This window comes from Maylandia zebra, linkage group LG16 (assembly GCF_041146795.1).
Source record: "Maylandia zebra isolate NMK-2024a linkage group LG16, Mzebra_GT3a, whole genome shotgun sequence".
In the NCBI taxonomy this organism is placed as follows: domain Eukaryota; kingdom Metazoa; phylum Chordata; class Actinopteri; order Cichliformes; family Cichlidae; genus Maylandia; species Maylandia zebra.
Window position 1 is genome coordinate 26,403,827 of NC_135182.1, and position 24,383 is coordinate 26,428,209.

Consider the following 24,383-nt stretch of genomic DNA (forward strand, 5'->3'; position numbering starts at 1 on the left):
TTGACCCGATTTTTCTTCCTTTCAGCTGATTGGCCAATGTCATATCAATCACAAATGTAACAATCCAATCAGCGAACAGATGTGTTTGGCTGTTGAAGGAGTGCTAAATTTGTGATTGACATGACATTGATCAATCAGCTGAAAGGAAGAAAATTCGGGTCTAAATTTGTACTTGTAAGTTGAAATCCACACACAGCCAAGAATCTGAGCGCAGAGTTTTTTATTTTTTCTTTGTATCTGTAACCAGACCTTAACAAAAAAAAGTTGTAACTCGTGTAAATATTTTTTTTACAAACACAAATCTTTTTTACACACATGCAAATTCTCATCTGTAGATGCACATACCATTCATTCATTCTAAAACCTTTATCACCAAAGGTATCATTACACCTTTAATCATGAATAATAACATTCCTGATGAGTTCCACAATTTCATAAACATTAGTGCCCCCATTAGAGATGCAGACCTTTGAACTTGGTGAATAAACTGAGCACTTATAAAAAACTTAAAAACAACTGAAGGAACGGATGTCTCCTCTTTAGTATAGAAGATTGTCTGGACTGGTTGTGGAAGGAATTACCTTCATTATCCCCTACACTGTTAAAATTGTTATTTCTCTTCTTCTTTCTGCTGTTTAGTTTTCTACAGTTTATTCTATTCACTGCAACTGAGAAATACTTACCTCTTTAACATTCATGGAGCCTTTTTTCTTCAAAGGGACAGAAAAGGTGTTAGAGAGAAGTAAAACAAGTAAGTAAGGTAAGTTAGGAGGGAGCAGGAAGGAGAGCTGGAAGGGGAGCGCCCGATCTGGCTTCCCACACCTCCCCACCGGATCAGGCTGTATGCTCTTCCTCCCCACTGCCTCTCAGAAAAGGGAACAAGAGCAGAGGGGAGAAGAGCGGAACATTTTCTTTAGCTGATTTTATAACTGCATTATGCTTGTCCTACTAGACCTAGTCTAAATATATAGTGAAATGTAGTGCCCACTATCTCATTCAGGGATTACCATTACTACAGGCAGCAACCACTTTGGAATTACAGCATTATTGCAGGTGAATGCAGCACCTGCACGAGGAGGCAGTGCCACTTACTTTAATTTAAAATACCAAGATAGCAACAGACTCTGTGATACAGTGGAATGGATGTACTGACTCGAGGGCAAATCCGCTCCACTGTGTCACCCAATTCTGGAACTGGCACTAGGCAAAGAAACCCGGTTCCTTGATTTTCTTATAACAAAAATAACTGGGGTTCTTTTTGTGTGTGTGTTCATGCATGAGTTAGTCTGCATTTGTGATTGTAGGCCTATGTGTTCCTGTGTTCTATGTGGAACTTCATGAAAAGGGATTGAATATCACAATTATGTTGTTTGGCCTTTGGAGTAACATTGCATCCAGGGAAAAGATCTTGTGTGCATTTGCTGTACGTTGGTATATGGTATCATGAGCATGATCTGTCTGCATATATATTCCCTCTCTCACTGTTCTGGGGTGACGATGTTAAGGACAGTGTAAGAACCAAAATTTGGTTTCCTGCTTAAGAGCAATACAATACTATAGAGGGTTACATGAGCCTGTTAGTTTATTTTAAATAAATTCAAAAAAAGACACAATTTTGGACTTTTTAATAAATTGCTGTGTTTAGAATTTAGAAAAATTACATGTTGCCAAGTAGTTCTTTGCAAAGAACTTAAAAAAATTAATTGCATGGTTATTTTGTGAATATAAGTAAATCTGCTGAACAAAGACATTTATTTTCTCTTTAAGAGAAACCTTTGATATGATTGCCTTATCTTTGGTAAATTAAATCCATACATAAATGGGGTGAGCATTGGTTGAAAAATGAGGACATACATAGGCAAAATTATATGAACTTCATCTAATACCTGAGAAACTACAGACCTGAAGTCAATAAAGTAAAATATATACCCGACAAACAGGTTTGACACAGAGATGATCTGAGGGGTGCAAGTAGTCACAGCCTTCTGCTTGTTTTCTTTCAATGTTTTTCGACAAACTCTCAAAATCTTCATGTAAGAGACTAAAATGAGACTGAAGGGTATGAAAACACTCACAGTTGCGAAGGATATATCAGAAATAAAGCTTTGGATTGAAACTGAACACGAAAGTCTAATTATTAATTGGTGGTCACAATACACGTTGTGAATAATATTTTCACAAAACTTCAAACTGAAGATGAATGAAAATGAGAAAATAAAACTAAGAAATGAATACACCCACACAAGCAGAATCAACAAAAACACTCTCTCTGCCTTCATAATGACATTATAGCGTAATGGATGACAGATTGAGATATATCTGTCATAGGCCATGGCTGCTAAACTACAAAGCTCAACAGAAGCACTTGTGTACAAACAACACATCTGCAGAAAACACCACGGCAGGGTCACCTCGTGGCTGTCTGAAAACATCTGTGAGAGCAAAAGAGGATACAGTGATGTGCTGGCATTTATTTCATTCACACATAAATTACAAAGAAGTATATACATTGGCTCATGCAGCCTTCTGTCCACACGTATGACCAAAATAAGGAGTGTGTTTGCCACACATATAGAGACATACCAGACCAGTATTATTACAAAATAAAGGTATTTTAACTCTCCAACATTTTCAAAAGCAGACAGCACAAATGACACAATCTCACTTGAGTTTTCCATTTTCTCCATAATATCCCACAGTGACAAAGATAGGTCAGCAATAATATATATTACATTTGCTAGACAGCAATACAACGACCAGGTATAAATTGCCAAGAAATGTTTCTACTATGATACCGTTCAAATGCTGTTTTACACACACATGTTACCTGATTATGTCACGTTCCTTCTCAACAGCTGTTGCACCTGTTGTACAATGTCCACATTAGCAATCAAAAACAAACAGCAAGTAGTTTTATACTTTAAAAGATTTAAGATTCAATTACACAGATTCTTACATATTAAGAACTCATAACAATAAACTCAGCTGCTTCCCTCCAGGTTGAACAAGACAAAAATAAGCTTCTGCTAATATTTATAGCTGCAACACAGAGGAGGATGAGGTTGCTGAGGTTCAATTCTCGACCTCACCGATCCTTTAATAATGCAGCTGGAGAAGAAGAGTCAGATGAGGCTGAAGTATCCTTTCATCAAAGCTTTATTACCAATGCGCATTGAGAGATCACACTACATGCAGCCACAGCAGTGGATCTGAGCAGCAACTCCTCAGTCTGTTCATTATAAAGGCTCTGGGCGCTTCCTTAAGGGACTGCCCCTATAGTTATCTAGTAGTAACACAAGCATCTTGCAACCTTTAGCTTACATGCTCAGTCACAGGGGCTACAGGTGAGCCCACCCTCATGCTCGCTACAGTCAGCAAAACAAGTCATAAAAAGAATACATGTTGTTTCCTTATCAACCACACCCAAGGACACACCCCCAAACATTCACATAGAAGGGTACACTCCCCAACTGTTCCTCTGTAGTTTCCTGCTTTTCTGTTCTTCTTTACAACCTACTCCTTATCTCTGCACATCATAAGGGAACTGAAACATGCCACCTGCTCAAATACTTTCTCACAATCCCCCTTTTGATCTCTGCTAAGAGATCACACTATTCAGCTGGTGTTTCCCTTCCAAGTCGTCTTGGTCCACTGCAAACAAAGGCCCTATGGTTGGGATACGAACTAAAAGCTGATTTCCCCCAAAGTAGTAATAGAGCCAACAAAACCATATCATTTAAGTTGAGATCCTGACACCGAGGTTAGCCAGGCGGCTAATGCTATCTACCGCCTGACTACCGAGGATAGTGACGTCATCAGCGAGAGACCGGTGACCAGCATCGCGGAGCATGACGTCCGAGCGGCACTGAGGAGAGTGAACACAAGGAAAGCGGCGGGGCCAGACGGCATCACCGGCCGTCTGCTGCGCTGCTGTGCTGACCAGCTAGCAGGTGTTTTCACTTACATCTTCAACGAGTCCCTGGCGAAGTCTGTGGTCCCCACATGCTTCAAAAGATCCACCATCATCCCTGTGCCCAAGAACAGCAAACCCTCATCCCTGAACGATTACCGGCCAGTTGCACTGACCTTGGTAGTAATGAAGGTGTTTGAGAGGCTGCTGAAGAACATCATCTCCTCCTCCATCCCAGACACCACAGATCCGCTGCAGTTCGCCTACAGATCCAACAGATCCACAGAGGATGCCATCGCCCACGTCCTACACACCACTCTCAGCCACGTGGACAAGAAACAGGGTAACTATGTGCGAATGCTGTTTGTTGATTACAGTTCAGCGTTTAACACAATAGTGCCCTGCAGACTGTTCACAAAGCTCAGGGATCTGGGACTTAACAGCCGTCTGTGTGCATGGGTGTTGGATTTCCTCACTGGCAGAACTCAGGTGGTGAGGGTGGGCAGGTGCTTCTCCAACAGCATCACCATCAACACAGGAGCACCTCAGGGATGCGTCCTCTCGCCACTGCTCTACTCCCTCTACACTTCAGACTGTGTGGCCACCCATGGCTCCAACACCATTGTGAAGTTTGCTGACGACACAGTGGTGTTGGGTGCCATCTCCAACAACGATGAGGCGGCCTACATGGATGAAGTGAAGAATCTGGCATCGTGGTGCCAGGACAACCACCTCCAGCTGAACGTCTGCAAGACCAAGGAGCTGGTGGTGGACTTCAGAAGGGGTCAGCACAGAGACTACAAGCCCATTATCATCAATGGAGCTCCAGTGGAGAGGGTGCAGTCCTTCAAGTATCTTGGTGTCCACATCTCCTCAGACCTGACATGGGCTGCCCACATTCAGGTCCAGACCAAAAAGGCTAGGCAGCGCCTGTATCACCTACGACAACTGAGGAAGTTCAGAGTCTCTCCAAAGATCCTCAGGATTTTCTATACAGGCGCTGTGGAGAGCATCCTCACACAGAACATGACATCGTGGTTTGGGAACAGCTGTGTGAAGGACCAAAAAGCTCGCCAGAGAGTGATCCGTACAGCAGAACGCTGCTGCAGGATTGCTCTCCCCCCGCTTCAGGACACCTACACCAGGAGATGCCGGACTAGAGCAGCGCAGATACTGAAGGACCCGTCCCATCCAGGCAACAAACTGTTCCAACTTCTGCAATCTGGTAGAAGGTTCCGCATCATCCGGGCAAGGACAGAGAGACTCAAGAGGAGCTTCTATCCCCAAGCCATCTGTGCCCTAAACACACACACCCGCCCTCTCACATCATCTATAATTGACTGAGACAGGACTCTTCCAGACACTCTAAACCAAGGCACAATGTACATTCCAAATTCCTTTAATTTTAAATATGTTTATATTGTCGATCCTGTAAAATAGTCAGATGTCTATTCATATTAATGTACAGAATTCACCTGCTTGCTGCTACTACTGCACATTCACCCAGTGTATATACTATATATATATATAATGTTCTTCCTCTACACCCCCCCCCAAATTTTTGCACATGTCGAGGAGCATGTAAGGCTACATTTCACTGTGTGTTATACTTGTATAACTATGCATGTGACAAATAAAGAACCTTGAACCTTGAACCACCAAAGTGGAACCCTTCTCCACTTGAATCCCTTCTAAATGACCCTTCTAGGAATGCATGTCTACTTTCTAAGGCGACTGAGGTCTTTCAACATTTGTCAGACAATGCTCAGGATTCTTTGCGAGTCTGTTGTGGCCAGTGCCACCCTTTATGCTATTTCATAGGGCACATCTGCACCAGGGCAAACATCCGCCTGCTATACAGATGAAAATAGAGCAACAGGACTGCTGAGTCTTTGATTTTATTTATTTTCTGCTGTGTTTCACTTGCATTTATTTGAAAAACTGAGTCTAAGCAAAAAATAATAATTTTATTTTATGTGCTGGAATGTGCAGAAAATAGGGTTAAATATTAAACAAATTTCCTCCAGTCAGAGAATGTTGCATATAATTTAATTTTTGCTTGATGCATAAAGTTAAAAGATTAAAACTAATAAAAATAAATTTTAAAAAGAGACTTTTCCATTTGATTACATTTTGTATGATTGATTATGCAGAAAAAGTAGAATTGGGCTGAAAGATCTATCGCTTTATCACCTATTCAGGTTGTAAATTGTGTTTTTAAAAAGTAACTAAGTAACTAAGTAATTAATTACTTTTGAAAATAAGTAATCAGTAATGTAACAAGATTACTTTCAAGTAACTTGACCAACACAGGTGACAAGAGCCTGATAGTTAATTTTAAATAAATTCATTTAAAGACACATATTTAAAGTATTTAATACGTTTCTTTGTTTACAGTTCAGAGAATATTACATGTTGCAAAGTAGCTTTTGCCAAATTATTTTAAAAAGAAAGAGTTGCATGGGTCTTTTGGAATTTCAAATATATCTCTGAACCATAATATGATTGCTGAATGTTATATGCATAGCATAGCATCTTTATTTATAAAGATTATTATTATTTATAATGCACACTAGGCACACTCAGGTGGAGCTGGTCTTCCGACCTGAGGGATCGGGAAGGTATGCATGGATGAAGAAGCTCAGAGAGGTACAGAGGGGCAGCATTGGACAAACATTTAAAAACAAATAAAAGCAGCTTAAAATGGATCCTAAAATGCACGGGCAGCCAATTAAGTGAATATAAAACTGGGGTGATATGCTCGCATCTACGAGTCCCAGTTAAAAGGCATGCAGTCAAACTGAAACTGAACTAGCTGCAGTCAAAAAACAGAAGATCGACTCACCCCAAAATAAAGAGAATCACAGTAATCCTGCTGAATGGTTACAAAAGCATGGATTACTGTTTCAAATTGCTGTCTCGCAAGAAAGTGCTTAATTTTGGCCAGCTGCCTGAGATGAAAGAAACTAGACCTTACAACCGACCTGAACTGGCTTTCAAGCTTAAGCTCAGGATCCATTTTAAAACCCAGATTAACAATCTCTGTTTTACAGAATGATTTCAGGGATTGCAAATCAACACACGGAACAGCAGTGGAGGCAGGTTTAAACACCATTACTTCAGTTTTAGAATTGTCAAAGCAAAGAAAGTTTAGCCTGTATCTAGCCCAGGTTTCTTAAGAAGTGGTTGCACAATTGCATCTTTGAAATTCTTTGGAACCACACCTGAGGTAAGGCTGCTATTTAAAATGGTTAAAATAGTTGGACCTATGGTAGAAAAAACTTCTTTCAGAAAACGGGGAGGGGTAGCATCATAAGGTGAGCCTACAGGCTTTAAATGATCCCCCACCTCCTGTAGCTGAGCAAGAGTAACCGACTCAAACTGTTGAAAGACAGCTGAGCAAATTGGAAGATCAGAGGGGTCAGATGTGGGCAAAATAATCCACGCCCTAGCCGAGGCTACCTTGTTCATAAAGAAGTGCAGAAACTTTTCACACATTTCATGTGAAGGCTCAAAACTAAGAGCAGAGGGAGGGCTTAAAATAGTCTCAGTTAACTTAAACAATATATGTGGTTTCTGATAATTCACCATAATAATGTTTGCAAAGTATTTCCGCTTTGCTTCTTTTATTGTAAGCTGATATAAGGCCCAGCGCTCTCTTAAATTTTGTGAAGGGACCTGTAAGTTATCTTTTTTTCCATCTCCGCTCAGCCCTACGACATTCACGCTTCGCAGAACGAGTTTCATCATTCAACCAGGGTTCAAACTTAGTCTTAGGATGCCTAATTTTTAGAGGGGCAACAATATCCAAGGCAGTCTGACAACTGGTATGAAACCGTAGTTCCTCTACGTATTGGAGTGTGTCAGGAATGGAGAACTGATTATAGTAGGTGGAGAACCGAGCTGCAGTGAAAGAATTTAACAAACGAGTTGTCTTAGCAAGGACATGCCTCCTGAATTCATTTCTAGATAAAGAAATGTCAAACAGAACCGGCAGATGATCAGAGAAAAAAGGGTCAGAGACTTTCAGATTAAAAACAGGCAATCACTGCGCTAAAACCAGATCGAGACTGTGACCACAATGTTGCGTGGGTGCAGACACACATCGAACTAAATTAAAAGAATCAGTAAGATTAAAAAATTCTTTAATCATGGGCTTTTCTGGACAGCACACATGAATATTAAAATCCCCGACAATAAGAAAGGAGTCATATTTTATCGTGACTTCAGTTAGAAATGCAGCAAATTCCTTTATTCTCCTACAGAGCAAAGATGCTCTAGGATAATCTCATTCTGAACAAAGATATTTATTTTCTCTCAAACAGAAACCTTTGATATGATTGCCTTATCTTTGGCAACTTAAATCCATACATAAATGGGGTGAGCATAGGTTGAAAAATGAGGAAATACATAGGCAAAATTATACGAACTTCATCTGGTACCTGAGATACTAAAAACTTGAAGTCAATAAGGTAAAAAATACACCCGACAAACAGATTTGACACAGAGATGATCTGAGGGGTGCAAGTAGTCACAGCTTTCTGCTTGTTTTCTTTTGATGTTTTTCGACAAACTCTCAAAATCTTCATGTAAGTGACTGAAATGAGACTGAAGGGTATGAAAGCACTCAATAAGAGAAAGGATATGTTAGAAATAAAGCTTTGGATTGGAACTGCACATGAAAGTCTAATTATTAATTGGTGGTCACAATACGCATTGTGAATAATATTTCCACAAAACTTCAAACTAAAGATGAATGAAAATGAGAAAATAAAACTAAGAAATGAATACAGCCACACCAGCAGAATCAACAAAAACACTCTCTCTGTGTTCATAATGACATTATAGCGTAATGGATGACAGATTGAGATATATCTGTCATAGGCCATGGCTGCTAAACTGCAAAATTCAGCAGGTGCACTTGTGTACAAACAAAACATCTGCAGAAAACACCACGGCACAGTCACCTCGTGGCTGTCTGAAAACATCTGTGAGAGCAAAAGAGGATACAGTGATGTGCTGCCATTTATTTCGTTCACACATAAATTACAAAGTAGTATATACATTGGCTCATGCAGTCTTCTGTCCACACGTATGACCACAATAAGGACTGTGTTTGCCACACATATAGAGAGGTACCAGACCAGTATTATAATGAAATAAAGGTATTTCAACCCTCCAATATTTCCATAAGCAGCCAGCACAAATGAAACAATCTCACTTGAGTTTTCCATTTTCTCCATAATATGTTACAGTGGATAAGATAGATCAGTAATAATGATATATTATATTCATTAGAAAGAAATACCAGACATCAATATAGCTGAGCAACGTTTCTACTATGATACCGTTCAAATGCTGTTTTACACACACGTTACCTGATTAAGGCACGATCCTTCTCAGCAGCTGTTGCACCTGTTGTACAATGTCCACATTAGCAATCAAAAACAAACAGTTTAAGATTCAATTACACAGATTCTTAGATATTAAGAACTCATAACATTAAAATCAGCTGCTTCCCTCCAGGTTGAACAAGACAAAAATAAGCTTCTGCTAATATTTATAGCTGCAACGCAGAGGAGGAGGAGCAGGAGGGCCAAACGGTGGCATTCTTTTCTATTGACAGTCGTGTCTGACTTTTTTGTTTGTTTTAAATAAGATACACTGTAACATTATTACATCAACACATCAGATATTACAAGTCTTTAGTATTGTAGAGGAACAAGATACATTTTTCTTAGTCTTAAGAGAAATTAAAATTTCTCCATCAATGTTTTTAAATGCAAATAGAAATTGTACATGTCTACAAATTATGCACAGTTTTTTGTACACAACAAAGTTATATGGTACTATTTACCTAAAAATGTAGCCAAGGCCTCAGGCGTTTTTTATATAACCATTCAAAGCTACTTACAGAACAATCAGGTGTTCTGCATCAAATAGGAAGGCACACAAACGATTTGTGCCACTCCAAAATATAGTTTCTTTACATTGTAGGATGACAACAGAGGCCTAAACCCTGAAGGTCTGACAGCAGGAGGTGTATCATTCCTGTTTTCCGTGTGGAGACAGATTTTACACTGGAATCTGCCTTTGGTACCTTTTTTGGAGCAACTATGACATTCATCTTTTTTTTTTCACTCGCAAGCAGAGAGTGTTTGCTAGCAGTATCTGTAGAAAATGCTGTTTTTACCGTTTCTTCCCGCTGTTAACACCACTGTTTTATTCAGAAAAAACACATGGCATGTATTTTTTTATCATAACTCTGTTTTTACGTGGCCTATCAACGCAGTTTAAAAACTGGTGTATAGCTCGAAGTCCACACTTGCGACCCAAGTTGAAATGGAGACTCTGGGTCGCTGCATCTTTTTGCTGTGTCGTCGTAAATTTGTCTCCTGATTTTGACGCACTGGCGTGTCCGTCGACCCCAGAGGGTTAAGTAGTCCAAAACTTAACTTAAGCTTACACATTCAAATCCAGTTGTCATTTATGTTGTACTATGACCAAATGAACTCAACTATCAAATATACAAGCCAACAAAACCATATCATTTAAGTTGAGATCCTGACACCACCAAAGTTGAAGCATCCTGCATTTGAATCTGCCAAGAAATTCTATCCATAAAAACAATGAACATAAACAATAAAAATGTGGAGGCCTGGTGAAGTCCCACCAGGAACAAGTCACACATCTTGCGATCAGTGTTGTTGTGGCTAGTGCTAAGTGCATCAAATGGCTAGTAGCAATGGGACTGACACCTCATGTCCACCTCTGGTTTGTGTATTTCTGTGTCAACAGGCAACAGCTACCTTGAAACTACAAATGTGTGCAGCTGCCTGAACAATGGAGGTGAGAAACATAGTCAATTCAGATTTGATCTTCCCAGCCTCTTCCAGGAGGAAAAATGAGACTACCTTCCTTCCTTGCTAGTTTTGGGAATTGAAGATCTCACAGGTTGGGGCCTTTGCCAGACACTCATAGTGCACCCTCACTATACATCTGTGCCCCTCTGCACTCCAGTCATCTTTTGAACATCTTTGATTTTAGTTTAGTCAAAATGCTGGACAATTCCGGTGCTATCAAATACATTGATTTGTGCCAAGCCAGGTGTATAATTTTGTAGGATTTAATTGGAAAAAGAAAATCCAGAGATAAGGCGATTGTGGATTTGTACCTTGCCAAGGCCATTTTTTGCCCTAGTCGGGAAGAGCAAAACATGACTATCATCAAAGTACATTTTTGCTTAGAGTGGATATTTGATCAAAGTTTCAATTTACTTTGTCATTTTTGATTAAGGTGTTGCTGTGTGCTTCTGTTTTATGACATTGTCAAAAAAATTATGAGAACTGTTCAAATTGTAATAATGCAAAGGTGAGCCGAAATGTTGTCAACATGTATTCAAAAAACATTTTAACCGAAGGTATCAGTATTCCCTTTCGTTAATCAGTACTTGGGACTAGAGCAGGGTGATATGACCAAAAATATTTATCACGATATACATTTGAAAATTTGCGATAACAATATAACTGATGATATAACTGACGATATAATTGACACTACACAAAATACTTTACAACTCCACAACTTTATTAGTGCAAAAAAAACCCATCAATGTATTTTCACTTAATCAAGCAGCTGTTTTTTTATGTCCATTAAAGTTATATAAAAATGTAACAGTGCGATTGCAAATTCCTTGCTGACAGTTTAACCAAAAGGCATTTCCAGTGGAAATTGGCTCCTCACTCTGCAAGGCGCCTGCCTAATATAGCCGTAATGCTCCGACAATCCATCAAGCGGTGCGGCTTCGTAGCTTAGCAAAGTTGTACTAAAACATTTGACAGATTTTCGAGCGCCAGTTCCACATCACTGAAGTTGCAGCATTTTTACAAACCAATTCTGGTTCATCTGTTTAATTTAACGTTCCACTTTCGCTCTTCTTATTCTGCGTCGCCGCCATGTGCGTATGTAAACATAGGCACTGCGCATGCGCGTTTTACCCATATTCTATCACGATATTTCATTTTCCTGTCGTTTCCCAAAATTACACCAGTATTACCATGAACGGTGTGATATAGCCCAGCCGTACTTGGGACATTTCATTGTTCTAAAATCTTTATAATATATATATATATATATATATATATATATATATATATATATATATATATTAATAATGTTAAGTACATTATTACTATATATAAAACACCCAGCACGCCCCTGCGGGCGGTTTATCCTTCAAGCTCGGGTCCTCTACCAGAGGCCTGGGAGCTTGAGGGTCCTGCGCAGTATCTTAGCTGTTCCCAGGACTGCGCTCTTCTGGACAGAGATCTCCGATGTTGTTCCTGGGATCTGCTGGAGCCACTCGCCTAGCTTGGGAGTCACCGCACCTAGTGCTCCGATTACCACGGGGACCACCGTTACCTTCACCCTCCACATCCTCTCGAGCTCTTCTCTGAGCCCTTGGTATTTCTCCAGCTTCTCGTGTTCCTTCTTCCTGATATTGCTGTCATTCGGAACCGCTACATCGATCACTACGGCCGTCTTCTTCTGTTTGTCTACCACCACTATGTCCGGTTGGTTAGCCACCACCATTTTGTCCGTCTGTATCTGGAAGTCCCACAGGATCTTAGCTCGGTCATTCTCCACCACCCTTGGGGGCATCTCCCATTTTGACCTCGGGACTTCCAGGTTATACTCGGCACAGATGTTCCTGTACACTATGCCGGCCACTTGGTTATGGCGTTCCATGTATGCCTTGCCTGCTAGCATCTTGCACCCTGCTGTTATGTGCTGGATTGTCTCTGGGGCATCTTTACACAGCCTGCACCTGGGGTCTTGCCTGGTGTGATAGACCCCAGCCTCTATGGATCTTGTGCTCAGAGCTTGTTCTTGTGCTGCCATGATTAGTGCCTCTGTGCTGTCTTTCAGTCCAGCTTTGTCCAGCCACTGGTAGGATTTCTGGATATCAGCCACCTCCTCTATCTGCCGGTGGTACATACCGTGCAGGGGCCTGTCCTTCCATGATGGTTCCTCGTCTCCCTCCTCTTTCTTGGGTTTCTGCTGCCTGAGGTATTCACTGAGCACTCGGTCAGTTGGGGCCATCTTCCTAATGTATTCTTGGATGTTCGTTGTCTCATCCTGGACTGTGGTGCTGACACTCACCAGTCCCCGGCCCCCTTCCTTCCGCTTAGCGTACAGCCTCAGGGTGCTGGATTTGGGGTGAAACCCTCCATGCATGGTAAGGAGCTTTCTTGTCTTTATGTCAGTGGCTTCTATCTCCTCCTTTGGCCAGCCTATTACCCCAGCAGGGTACCTGATCACGGGCAGGGCGTACGTGTTGATGGCCCGGATCTTGTTCTTACCATTCAGCTGACTCCTCAGGACTTGCCTGACCCTCTGCAGGTACTTGGTGGTTGCAGCTTTTCTAGTGGCCTCTTCATGGTTCCCATTCGCCTGTGGGATCCCCAAGTACTTGTAACTGTCCTCTATGTCTGCAATGTTGCCTTCTGGTAGTTCAATCCCCTCAGTTCTGACTACCTTCCCTCTCTTTGTTACCATCCGACTACACTTCTCCAGTCCGAACGACATTCCAATGTCATTGCTGTATAGCCTGGTAGTGTGGATCAGTGAATCGATGTCTCGTTCACTCTTGGCATACAGCTTGATGTCATCCATGTACAGGAGGTGGCTGACAACTGCTCCGTTCTGTAGTCGGTATCCGTAGCCAGTCTTGTTAATGATCTCACTGAGGGGGTTCAGGCCTATGCAGAACAGCAGTGGGGACAGAGCATCTCCTTGGTAGATCCCGCACTTGATGGTGACTTGTGCTATGGGCTTGGAGTTGGCCTCTAGTGTTGTACGCCACATCCCCATTGAGTTCCTGATGAAGGCTCTTAGGGTCCCATTGATCTTGTACAATTCTAGGCATTCCAGTATCCAGCTGTGGGGCATTGAGTCATAGGCCTTCTTGTAATCAATCCAGGCAGTGCACAGGTTGGTCAGTCTGGTCTTGCAGTCTCGGCTGATTGTTCTGTCTACCAGTAGCTGGTGTTTTGCGCCTCTGGTATTCTTGCCAATTCCTTTCTGTGTCCCGCTCATGTATTGACCCATGTGCCTGTTCATCTTAGCCGATATGATGCCTGACAGGAGCTTCCATGTAGTACTGAGGCAGGTTATTGGTCGGTAGTTGGAGGGGACCGGTCCCTTCTTGGGGTCCTTGGGGATCAGGACCGTCCGGCCTTCAGTTAGCCATTCCGGGTGTCTCTCGTTAACTAGCAGCTGGTTCATTTGTGCTGCCAGACGCTCGTGGAGTGCAGTCAGCTTCTTCAGCCAGTAGGCGTGAACCATGTCGGGCCCTGGTGCTGTCCAACTCTTCATACTGGAGACCCTTTCTTGGATATCTGCCACTGTGATGGTTACTGGACCCTGTTCAGGGAGGTCGCTGTGGTCAGCCCTCAGATCCTCTAGCCACTGAGCATTGCCGTTATGGGTTGCATCCTTCTCCCATATGCTCTTCCAGTATTGCTCCGTCTCCAGCCTTGGTGGTGCTGTTCTCTTATTGTTCCCTTGCCACTGAGAGTACACCTTTGCTGGTTCTGTGGAGAACAGCTGGTTTATTCTCCTGCCTTCTATCTCTCTGGTGTACCTCCTCAAGCGGCTGGCCAAGGCTGTGAGTCTTTGCTTGGCAGTTTCCAAGGCCTCAGGTATGGACAGCTTGCTGTATTTCTTAGGCACCTTATTTGTCGCACCTTTCTGCAACTCCGTTAGTTGGCTAACCTCCCTCCGTGCTACTTTGATCTTGCCCTCTAGCCTCCTTCTCCATGGAGGGTACTGCCCCTTGTCGCTGTTCAACTTGTAGCCAAGCATCTCACTGATCACTGTTGCCGTATTGTAGATCAGCTTGTTAGTGTCGGTAATCGTGGTTGTAGGTATTGTCCGTAGTGCTGTATTAACATCATCTAGCAGACCTTCTGAGGGTACTTCACGTAATCTTGGTAACCGGCTACGCGGGATCCAGGTTTCAAGCTTGGCCATGATCCTATTTTTCAGGTCAGTTCCTCTCGCACTCAACGATCCTTCTCCTATCGCACTTGGGGCTATGTACCCAATCTCGGGTGGGGGTGATGATATCTCCCCCCTGACCTGGCGTCCTGACTCCTCCTTGCCGTAGCATTTGTGTTGTACCTCGTCAATCTCTAGCTGTGAGAGCAGTCCCTTCTTTCGAATGTTGGAACACTGAGCTACTAGTTGTTTCGCCGTCATTGTGGATGTTGGGTATCGAAGAATCCATAGGTCCCTCATCCTATTCATGTAGCCCCTTCCGCCGGGGTTACTTGCATAGTAGCATTCCAACAACGCCCTGTTTTCGTCTCTTGCCCACCGATGCCTTCTTGTTCCAGTAGCCCACTTTTCGTCAGGGTGCCCTGGTTCCTCAACACCTGACGCGGACCTTGTTGATCCGGGCGACGTCCGAGCCGGCATGCCTTCATATTTATCTGTCTCGCTCATGTCTGCGGTAGGCTTGCTTAGCATAGGGGGTCTAGCCTTAGGACCCTTACTGGATACAGACGCCCCAGGCAGGAATCGAACTTGCGATCCTCTGTTCCAAAGGCATGTAGTCTAACCACTACGCTATCTATATATATATATATATATATATATATATATTAATAATGTTAAGTACAGCGATCCTAGACTGGCTGGGCCTCTCTGGAGGTACACTGCCGTTTGTTCCTGGTTAGCTGGATGAAGGCAAGTATAACTGTCAGCTCTGGGATGCTACAGCTAGGTGGCTGGAGCTTGGTCTGATGAGAGAGGAGGATCGGTTGCTGGATGCCATTGTGCTGGAGAACTTTTTGGCAGGACTTGCTGGTGAGACAGCAGAGTGTTTATGCTACCATCAACCCAACAATCATATGACCCCCTATGAGCAAACACTTTGGCGACAGTGGGAAGGAAAACTCCCTTTTAACAGGAAGAAACCTCCGGCAGAATCAGGCTCAGGGAGGGGCGGCCATCTGCTGGGACCGGTTGGGGTGAGAGAAGGAAGGCAGGATAAAGACATGCTGTGGAAGAGAGGCAGAGGTTAATAACAGATATGATTCAATGCAGAGAGGTCTATTAATACATAGTGAGTGAGAAAGGCGACTGGAAAGGAAAAACTCAATGCATCATGGGAATCCCCCGGCAGCCTATGTCTATTGCAGCATAACTAAGGGAGGATTCAGGGTCACCTGCTCCAGCCCTAACTATATGCTTTAGCAAAAAGGAAAGTTTTAAGCCTAATCTTGAAAGTAGAGATAGTGTTTGTCTCCCGAATGCAAACTGGAAGCTGGTTCCACAGAAGAGGGGCCTGAAAACTGAAGGCTCTCCCTCCCATTCTACTTTTAAATACTCTAGGAACAAGTAGGCCTGCAGAGCGAGAGCGAAGTGCTCTAATAGGGTGATACGGTACTACAAGGTCATTAAGATAAGATGGGGCCTGATTATTTAAGACCTTGTATGTGAGGAGCAGGATTTCGAATTCAATTCTGGATTTAACAAATGGAGCCAATGAAGGGAAGCCAAAACAGGAGAAATATGCTCTCTCTTTCTAGTCCCAGGATGTTGCTTTTAGGACATCCTGATAATAATGAATTACAGTGGTCCAGCCTGGAAGTAATAAATGCATGAACTAGTTTTTCAGCATCACTCTGAGACAGGATATTTCTAATTTTAGAGATGTTGCGCAAATGGAAGAACGCAGTCTTACATATTTGTTTAATATGTACGTTGAAGGACATGTCTTTGTCAAAAATGACTCCAAGATTCCTCACAGCGTTACTTGGAGGCCAAGGCAATGCCATCCAGAGTAAGAATCTGGTTAGTTACCATATTTCTAAGATTTTCAGGGCCGAGTACAATAACCTCAGTTTTATCTGAATTAAGAAGCAGAAAGATAGCAGCCATCAAGGTCTTTATGTCTTTAAGACATTCCTGCAGTTTAACTAATTGGTGTGTGTTATCTGGCTTCATGGATAGATAGAGCTGGGTGTCATCAGCATAGCAGTGAAAATTTATGCTATGTCTTCTAATGATACTGCCTAAGGGAAGCATGTATAACGTAAACAGAATTGGTCCTAGCAGTGAACCCTGTGGAACACCATATTTGACCTCAGTGTGTGGAGAGGACTCTCCATTTACATGCACAAATTGGAGTCTATTAGATAGATATGATACAAACCACTGCAGTGCAGTACCTGTAATACCTACAGCATGTTCTAATCGCTCTAATAGGATATTATGGTCAACAGCATCGAATGTTGCACTGAGGTCTAGCAGGACAAGCACAGAGATGAGTCCACTGTCAGAGGCCATAAGAAGATCATTTGTAATATGATCATTTGAGTCACTGAGTCAGTTGACCAGAGAGTGCAAAAAATGTACATTTTCACTCAAACTTAATTTGTTTCTCTTTTCATGCATATTTCCTAATGCAGCAATTTCCTAATGTTGTAAACCTCAACATCTGGCAATAAACCCATTCTGATTCTGATTCTGATTCTGATTCTAAGATGAGTGATTCTAAAAGAAAATAACTATTTTATAGAGCAAAAAAAAAGCAAAAAAAAAATTCTAAAGGGAACATTTATTTTGTTTATTTTTATTTTATTAGTATTTTCCTTAAATGTGTCAAATATATATTTTCTTATCTAAATGTCCACTGAGCTGTGAGCCAGGGGGCGGTAATGCGCCTTAACATTGGTTGGCAAGCAAGAAGAAGAAGCTGTGAGCCAGGAGGAGGAAGGGGGTGAGTGAGTGAGTGAGTGATTGGCCCTTTCTCAATTCTCAAGTATTGAGTATTGAGAGTACGGACTCGCCGAGAACACGAGCACGGACTCGCGATTTGTACAATTGGAACACCAGCGTACTTGATGATGTCACAGGTCCGGAGTTTTTACTGCCGTCCCCTCTTAATTTAACTATGAGTAATATGTTATGAAGCTTAACTTTAATCACAGCCAAACCGGTTTACTCAGGAACAAATAAAACACTGAAATAAACCAAACATTAACATTTAGAAGTGATCTAAGTGACTTGTATATCATGTTTAACCTCAGTAATGAAATCTCTATTAATAAAAATAGTGTACATGTCACGGTTCTGGGTCCGTTGGACCCAGCAATTGAGTTTATGTTTTGGTTTACTTTTGCATCATGGATTATTCTTTGTTTCTCTGGTACTTTGTGTTTCAGTTATCTTGGTGTTTTGGATTGTTTTCTCATTCTCTTGTTGTAGTGATGTTTATTATTAGTGTTTCATGTTTTATGTTTTATTGTGAAAGTCTTTGTCTTAGGTTAGTGTGTGCAGCTTTGTTCCCCCTGTCTCGTTAGCTCTGATCTCCCCCAGCTGTGTCTCCCTTCTGTGGCCCATTCCCTCATTACTACCCTGTGTATTTAAGCCCTGTGTTTTCCCATGCTTGGTGTCGCGTCGTACCCTCAGAATTATGCCTGTGTGTTCAGTTCTCAGTGTCATTGTTCAGTTCACGTTGTCGTTTATCACCAGCAATAAAGCTAAGGTTCTCAGTTTCAATTCAGTCTCAGAGTCTCGCATTTGGATCCTCCTCTCCATCCGCCTGCACACAGAGCCCTGACAGTACATGTACATACGTGTACATACCTTAATAAAAACAAGCAGGTGAGATGTTGGAACGCTTTTATTTTTATTTTAGTGGACACTCAATACAATAGACAGCTACTGGGGTTTGGTGTTTGTTTAACCTGAGTAGCGAAAAGACCGCAGGGGGGTGGAAAACGATGTGCCGGGAATCCGCTGTTCTCGCCGGCTGTAATAATCCTCGCTATCTGCTATGGAGCTGGCAGGTCACAGACGTCTCCGAAAACGTCGGAGCGCATTTGGAAATATATGATATCTTGATAAATCGAGCAGGTATTTGAAGTTTACACAGCTACATTCTCACTTGGAAAGAACTTAAGTTTATTTTGTGACCCAGAAAGAGTAATATTTAAAAGTTTTTAGCCCCGCTCGTCCGCCATTGCCGCGTTTGAGTTTTGGATGAAATGCATTCTGGGATATTTAGCTGTACCAAGTCCACACAAGTCACCACCGATGCATGCTCGATAAAACGGGCAGAGCGAGAACACATCCGGGACTTTTTCGCGTTCTCAGCTTGATGCGTACTTTGAATTGGAACAGTACTTGGTCTCCGACTGATGACGTATCACGAGTACACGAAAACGCAAGTATGCACAAATACGCATATTGAGAAAGGCCCATTGTTCGCGCTATGGTTCAGCACAGGAAGGGAGGGGGTGAGTGAGTCCTGCGTGAGTCGTTTGCGCTATGATTCAGCAAGGGAAGGGAAGGGGTGAGTGAATCCTGAGTGATTCGCTTACGCTAAGATTCAGCTCAGGAAAGGAGGGAGTGAGTAGCTCAAATGAGCTGTTAGCATGTTAGCAGAGCGATGCTACTGTGAACCAAGGAGCTATTGTCTTGATGTGAGCTTCTACTCAGGGTTCTTTCTTCCAGTTCAGAGCAGAAATGTTTTTGTTAAGATACTGGATGTGGTGTTTTTCTCCACAATTTTAATTACAAGCTAGATATATTTCTACTAATGAAATTAGTTTGCTAACAGCAACAGGGATGAGTCAGTGAGTCAGTTGGGCTTGTGAATCGTGAGTCAGTAAAGTGATTCTCGAGTATTGAACGATTTGTTCATGATTCGCGCATCACTAACAGAGACTTGGAGGAGAGAGACCTAATATATAATAATCCACATTTAACTGTTTTACTCTTTGGTTCAGATGTGGATACTATATTGTTCTTCTTTTTGATTTTTTATGTTTAAGTTGTTTATTGCTGGTTTTTAGTTTGTTTTTTGTCTGTTTGGGAGCTGACACAGTCTCAATGGAAATTTTTTTTCTTTGGGGGGGGGGGGGGTTAACAGGAGGGGAGAAGCTGCAGAGAGGCGTGTAAGACTGCAACTCTGTGGCTGTAAGGTTGTTGCTGGTTGGTGTCTGTCATGCTATAAACAGCTCATGCTATTGTGTCAGCTCGACACAATCTCACATTTATAAAATGGCAAAGGAAGGAATTACCATCATTATCCCCTACCAGTATAAATTCACAGAACAGGTAACACCATGAATGAAGCATATATGACAAGACATATTTTTTGACATATTTTTCTTTTGGGGAAAATGCTATTGTCCAGTTCAGTACTTTCTGTGTAAGAGCCACTCTTAAAATTTGGAGATCAAGAAAAGGAAGTGTTTGCTAAACAGTCGGTCCACTGTTTGATGATGTGCTGTCTGCAGGTTGGTCAAATCCTGTCCGTGTGGCCAGAATTGAGTGACACAGTGGAGCAGATTGGCCCTCACAGAGTCTGTTGCTATCTTGGTATCTTAATTTAAAGTAAGTGGCACCCGACCAGCACTATTCTCTGTCTGAGTAGAGGACTGTTTTCTTCTCCTGAGTGAACTTAAATTTTGCAAAGATTGCACCCAGTAGGCCCTACGTCTTATTCCATGGCCTCCCACACCTCAGTCTTTGCTTTAGCTGATTTTATAACTGCACTATGCTTGTCCTACCAAAACTAATCTAAACATATAGTGAAATTTAGTGCCCACTATCTCATTCAGGGATTACCATTACTACAGGCAGCAACCACTTTGGAACTAGAGCCTCATGCAGCTGCCACATTATCGCGGGTGTGGAATTGGCACTAGGCAAAGAAATCCAGTTCTTTGATTTTCTCATTACAAAATAACTGGGGTTCTGTTTGTATGTTCATGCATGAGTTAATCTGTATTGTGATTTTAGGCCTATGTGTTCCTGTGTTCTATGTGGAACTTCATGAAAAGGGGTTGAATATCACATCTTTGGCCTTTGGAGTATTTTGTTTCCTGATTAAGAGCAATACAATACTATAGAGGGTTACACTGTGACCTGAGCCTGGTAGTTAAAATAAATTTAAAAAAAGACACAATTTTGGAGTGTTTAATAAATTGCTTTGTTTAGAATTACATGTTGCAAAGTAGCTTTTGCAATTTTACTTTAAAGTATTGCATGTTTTTTAAAATTCAAATATATCTGCTGAATGTTATTCTCCTACAGAGCAAAGATGCTCTGAAAGAGCCTCATTTTAAACAAAGACATTTATTTTCTCTCAAACAGAAACCTTTGATATGATTGCCTTATCTTTGGCAAATTAAATCCATACATAAATGGGGTGAGCATAGGTTGAAAAATGAGGACATACATAGGCAAAATTATACGAACTTCATCTGGTACCCGAGAAACTAAAAACCTGAAGTCAATAAAGTAACAAATGCACCCGACACACAGGTTTGACACAGAGATGATCTGAGGAGTGCAAGTAGTCACAGCTTTCTGCTTGTTTTCTTTTGATGTTTTTTGACAAACTCTCAAAATCCTCAGGTAAGAAAATGAAATGAGACTGAAGGGTATGAAAGCACTCACAATGGCAAAGGATATGTCAGAAATAAAGCTTTGGATTGGAACTGCACATGAAAGTCTAATTATTAATTGGTGGTCACAATACACGCTGTGAATAATATTTCCACAAAACTTCAAACTGAAGATGAATGAATATGAGAAAATAACACTAAGAAATGAATACACCCACACAAGCAGAATCATCAAAACAACTCTGTCTGTGTTCATAATAACATTATAGGTGAATGGATTACAGATTGAGATATATCTGTCATAGGCCATGGCTGCTAAACTACAAATCTCAACAGAAGCACTTGTGTACAAACAACACATCTGCAGAAAACACCACGGCACAGTCACCTCGTGGCTGTCTGAAAACATCTGTGAGAGCAAAAGAGGATACAGTGATGTGCTGCCATTTATTTCACTCAAACATAAATTACAAAGTAGTATATACATTGGCTCATGCAGTCTTCTGTCCAGACGTATGACCACAATAAGAACTGTGTTGGCCACACATATTGAGAAATACCATATCAGTATTATAATGAAATAAAGGTGTTTTAACTCTCCCACATTTCCATAAGCAGCCAGCACAAATGATACAGTCTCACTTGAGTTTCCCATTTTCTCCATAATATGACAGTGTGAATAAGATAGATCAGTAATAATTATATGTTATATTCATTAGATATATGGAAAGAAATACCAGACATCAATATAGCTGAGAAACGTTTCTACTATGATGTTCAAATGCTGTTTTACTCACACGTGTTACCTGATTAAGGCACGATCCTTCTCAGCAGCTGTTGCACCTGTTGTACAATGTCCACATTAGCAATCAAAAACAAACAGCAAGTAGTTTTATACTTTAAACGATTTAAGATTCAATTACACAGATTCTTACATATTAAGAACACATAACAATAAACTCAGCTGCTTCCTTCCAGGTTGAACAAGACAAAAATAAGCTTCTGCTAATATTTATAGCTGCAACACAGAGGAGGAGGAGTTGGAGGGGGAGATCCAATTAATGGCATTCTTTTCTTTTGAAAGTTATTTCTCACTTTTTTTTGTGTTAAATAATATACATTGTAAAATTATTACATCAAAGAAATCAAGATACCTTTTTCTTGTTCTTAAGGAAAATTTAAAATTTCACCATAAAATTTTTTGAACAGTCCAGCAGTCTAATTTTACGTTATACTATGACCCACTGAACTCAACTGTCAAATATACAAGCCAACAAAACCATATCATTTAAGTTGAGATCCTGACACCATCAAAGTCAAATTGAAGATCTCAAAGGTTGGGGCCTTTACCAGACACTCCCAGTGCACCCTCACTATACATCTGTGCCACTCTTCATTCCAGTTGTCTTTAAAACATGTTTGAGTTTAGTTTAGGTAAAAATGCTGGACAGTTCTGGAGCTATCAAATACACTTATTTTTCCCAACCCAGGTGTATAATTTTGCATGATTTCATTAGAAAAATAAAATCCAGAGATTTGTACCTTCTCAAAGTAGAGTCATTCTTTGCCATAGTCGGGGAGAGCAAAACTGACATTTATTTTCTCAGAAACAGAAAACTTTGACATGATTGCCTTATCTTTGGCAAATTAAATCCATACATAAATGGGGTGAGCATTGGTTGACAAATGAGGAGGTATATAGCCAAGATTGTACGGACTTCATCTGGTACCAGAGAAACTAAAAACCTGAAGTCAATAGAGTAACAAATACACCCAACAAACAGGTTTGACACAGAGACGATCTGATGGGTGCAAGTAGTCACAGCTTTCTGCTTGTTTTCTTGAATTGTTTTTCGACAAACTCTCAAAATCTTCACATAAGAGACTGAAAGGTATGAAATTATGACAAAGAATATGATAGATATAAAGCCTTGGACTGAAGCTGAACATGAAAGTTTATATATTAATTTGTGGTCACAATACACATTATCAACAATATTTCCACAAAACTTCAAACTAAAGATGAATGAAAATGAGAGTATGAAAATAAGAAATGAAAAAACCCACACAAGCAGAATGATCTCTGTCTTCATAATGACATTATAGTGTAATGGATGACAGATTGAGACATATCTGTCATTGGCCATGGCTGTTAAACTCAGCAGGTGCACCTGTGTATAAACAACACATCTGCAGAAAACACCATGGCAGGGTCACTTCATGACTGTCTGAAAACATCTGTGAGAGCAGAAAAGGATACAGTGATGTGCTGCCATTTATTTCATTCTCGCATAGATTGCTGAGCAGTATATACATTGGCTCATGCAGTCTTCTGTCCACATGTATGACCACAATAAGGACTGTGTTGGCCACACATATCAAGAGGTACCAGAACAATATTATTACAAAATACATGTATTTTAAAGCTGCAACATTTTCCAAGCAGCCAGCACAAATGAAAAAAAATCTAACTTGACTTTCCTATTTTCTGCTTAATATCATACAGTCAATGAGATGGATCAGAGAGAGATATATATAGATATATCGATATATATATAGATATATCGATAGATCGATAGATAGATATAGATATATATGACGACTCAGAACAAACCTGAAACTTAGAGACGCATGGACACAGAGGGACACAGACCTACAAAATATTCTGCTATGTCTTTTGTTTAGGTTTGCTATGTGTTAAGAGTTTTGTTTTATGCCTGCCTATGTTCCCTCTGTCTGTACATGGTGTCACTGTGTCTGCTCGTGTGTCTTGTCTGGTCCTGTGTCTTTTAGTTTCCTGTTTTATTCTGAAGGTCCTTGTCTTATGTGAGTTTGTTCAGTTTACCTCCTTTGTTGTTTGTTCTATCACCATCTCATGCATCTTGGATCCTACTTCCAACCTCCACTCGTCTGCCACTGCGGATGTGACAGTATGAACCAGCCACAATGGACCCAGGAGCATTCGACCCGCCCGAGAACCTCTGGGAGGATATCATTTACTCGGTGGATAGATTAATCAACTTATGGCTGGAGCACGAGGGGGA

General features: G+C 41.2%; 3 protein-coding genes and 1 pseudogene across 3 annotated transcripts; all 4 read right to left on the minus strand.

Annotated features, from left to right (window-relative positions):
* Positions 1-1,751: 1,751 nt before the first annotated feature.
* LOC101478043 (olfactory receptor 11A1-like) lies at positions 1,752-2,678 on the minus strand. Its single transcript, XM_076874657.1, has one exon. The coding sequence runs from the start codon at positions 2,676-2,678 to the stop codon at positions 1,752-1,754; it is 927 nt and encodes a 308-aa protein (XP_076730772.1).
* A 5,539-nt stretch (positions 2,679-8,217) lies between these two features.
* On the minus strand, positions 8,218-9,144 carry LOC101478317 (olfactory receptor 4D1-like). Its single transcript, XM_012920274.3, has one exon. The coding sequence runs from the start codon at positions 9,142-9,144 to the stop codon at positions 8,218-8,220; it is 927 nt and encodes a 308-aa protein (XP_012775728.3).
* Positions 9,145-21,067: 11,923 nt separating this feature from the next.
* On the minus strand, positions 21,068-21,994 carry LOC143412972 (olfactory receptor 7A42-like). Its single transcript, XM_076874971.1, has one exon. The coding sequence runs from the start codon at positions 21,992-21,994 to the stop codon at positions 21,068-21,070; it is 927 nt and encodes a 308-aa protein (XP_076731086.1).
* A 940-nt stretch (positions 21,995-22,934) lies between these two features.
* Positions 22,935-24,335, minus strand: LOC101478876 (olfactory receptor 4E1-like; annotated as a pseudogene).
* Positions 24,336-24,383: the final 48 nt, after the last annotated feature.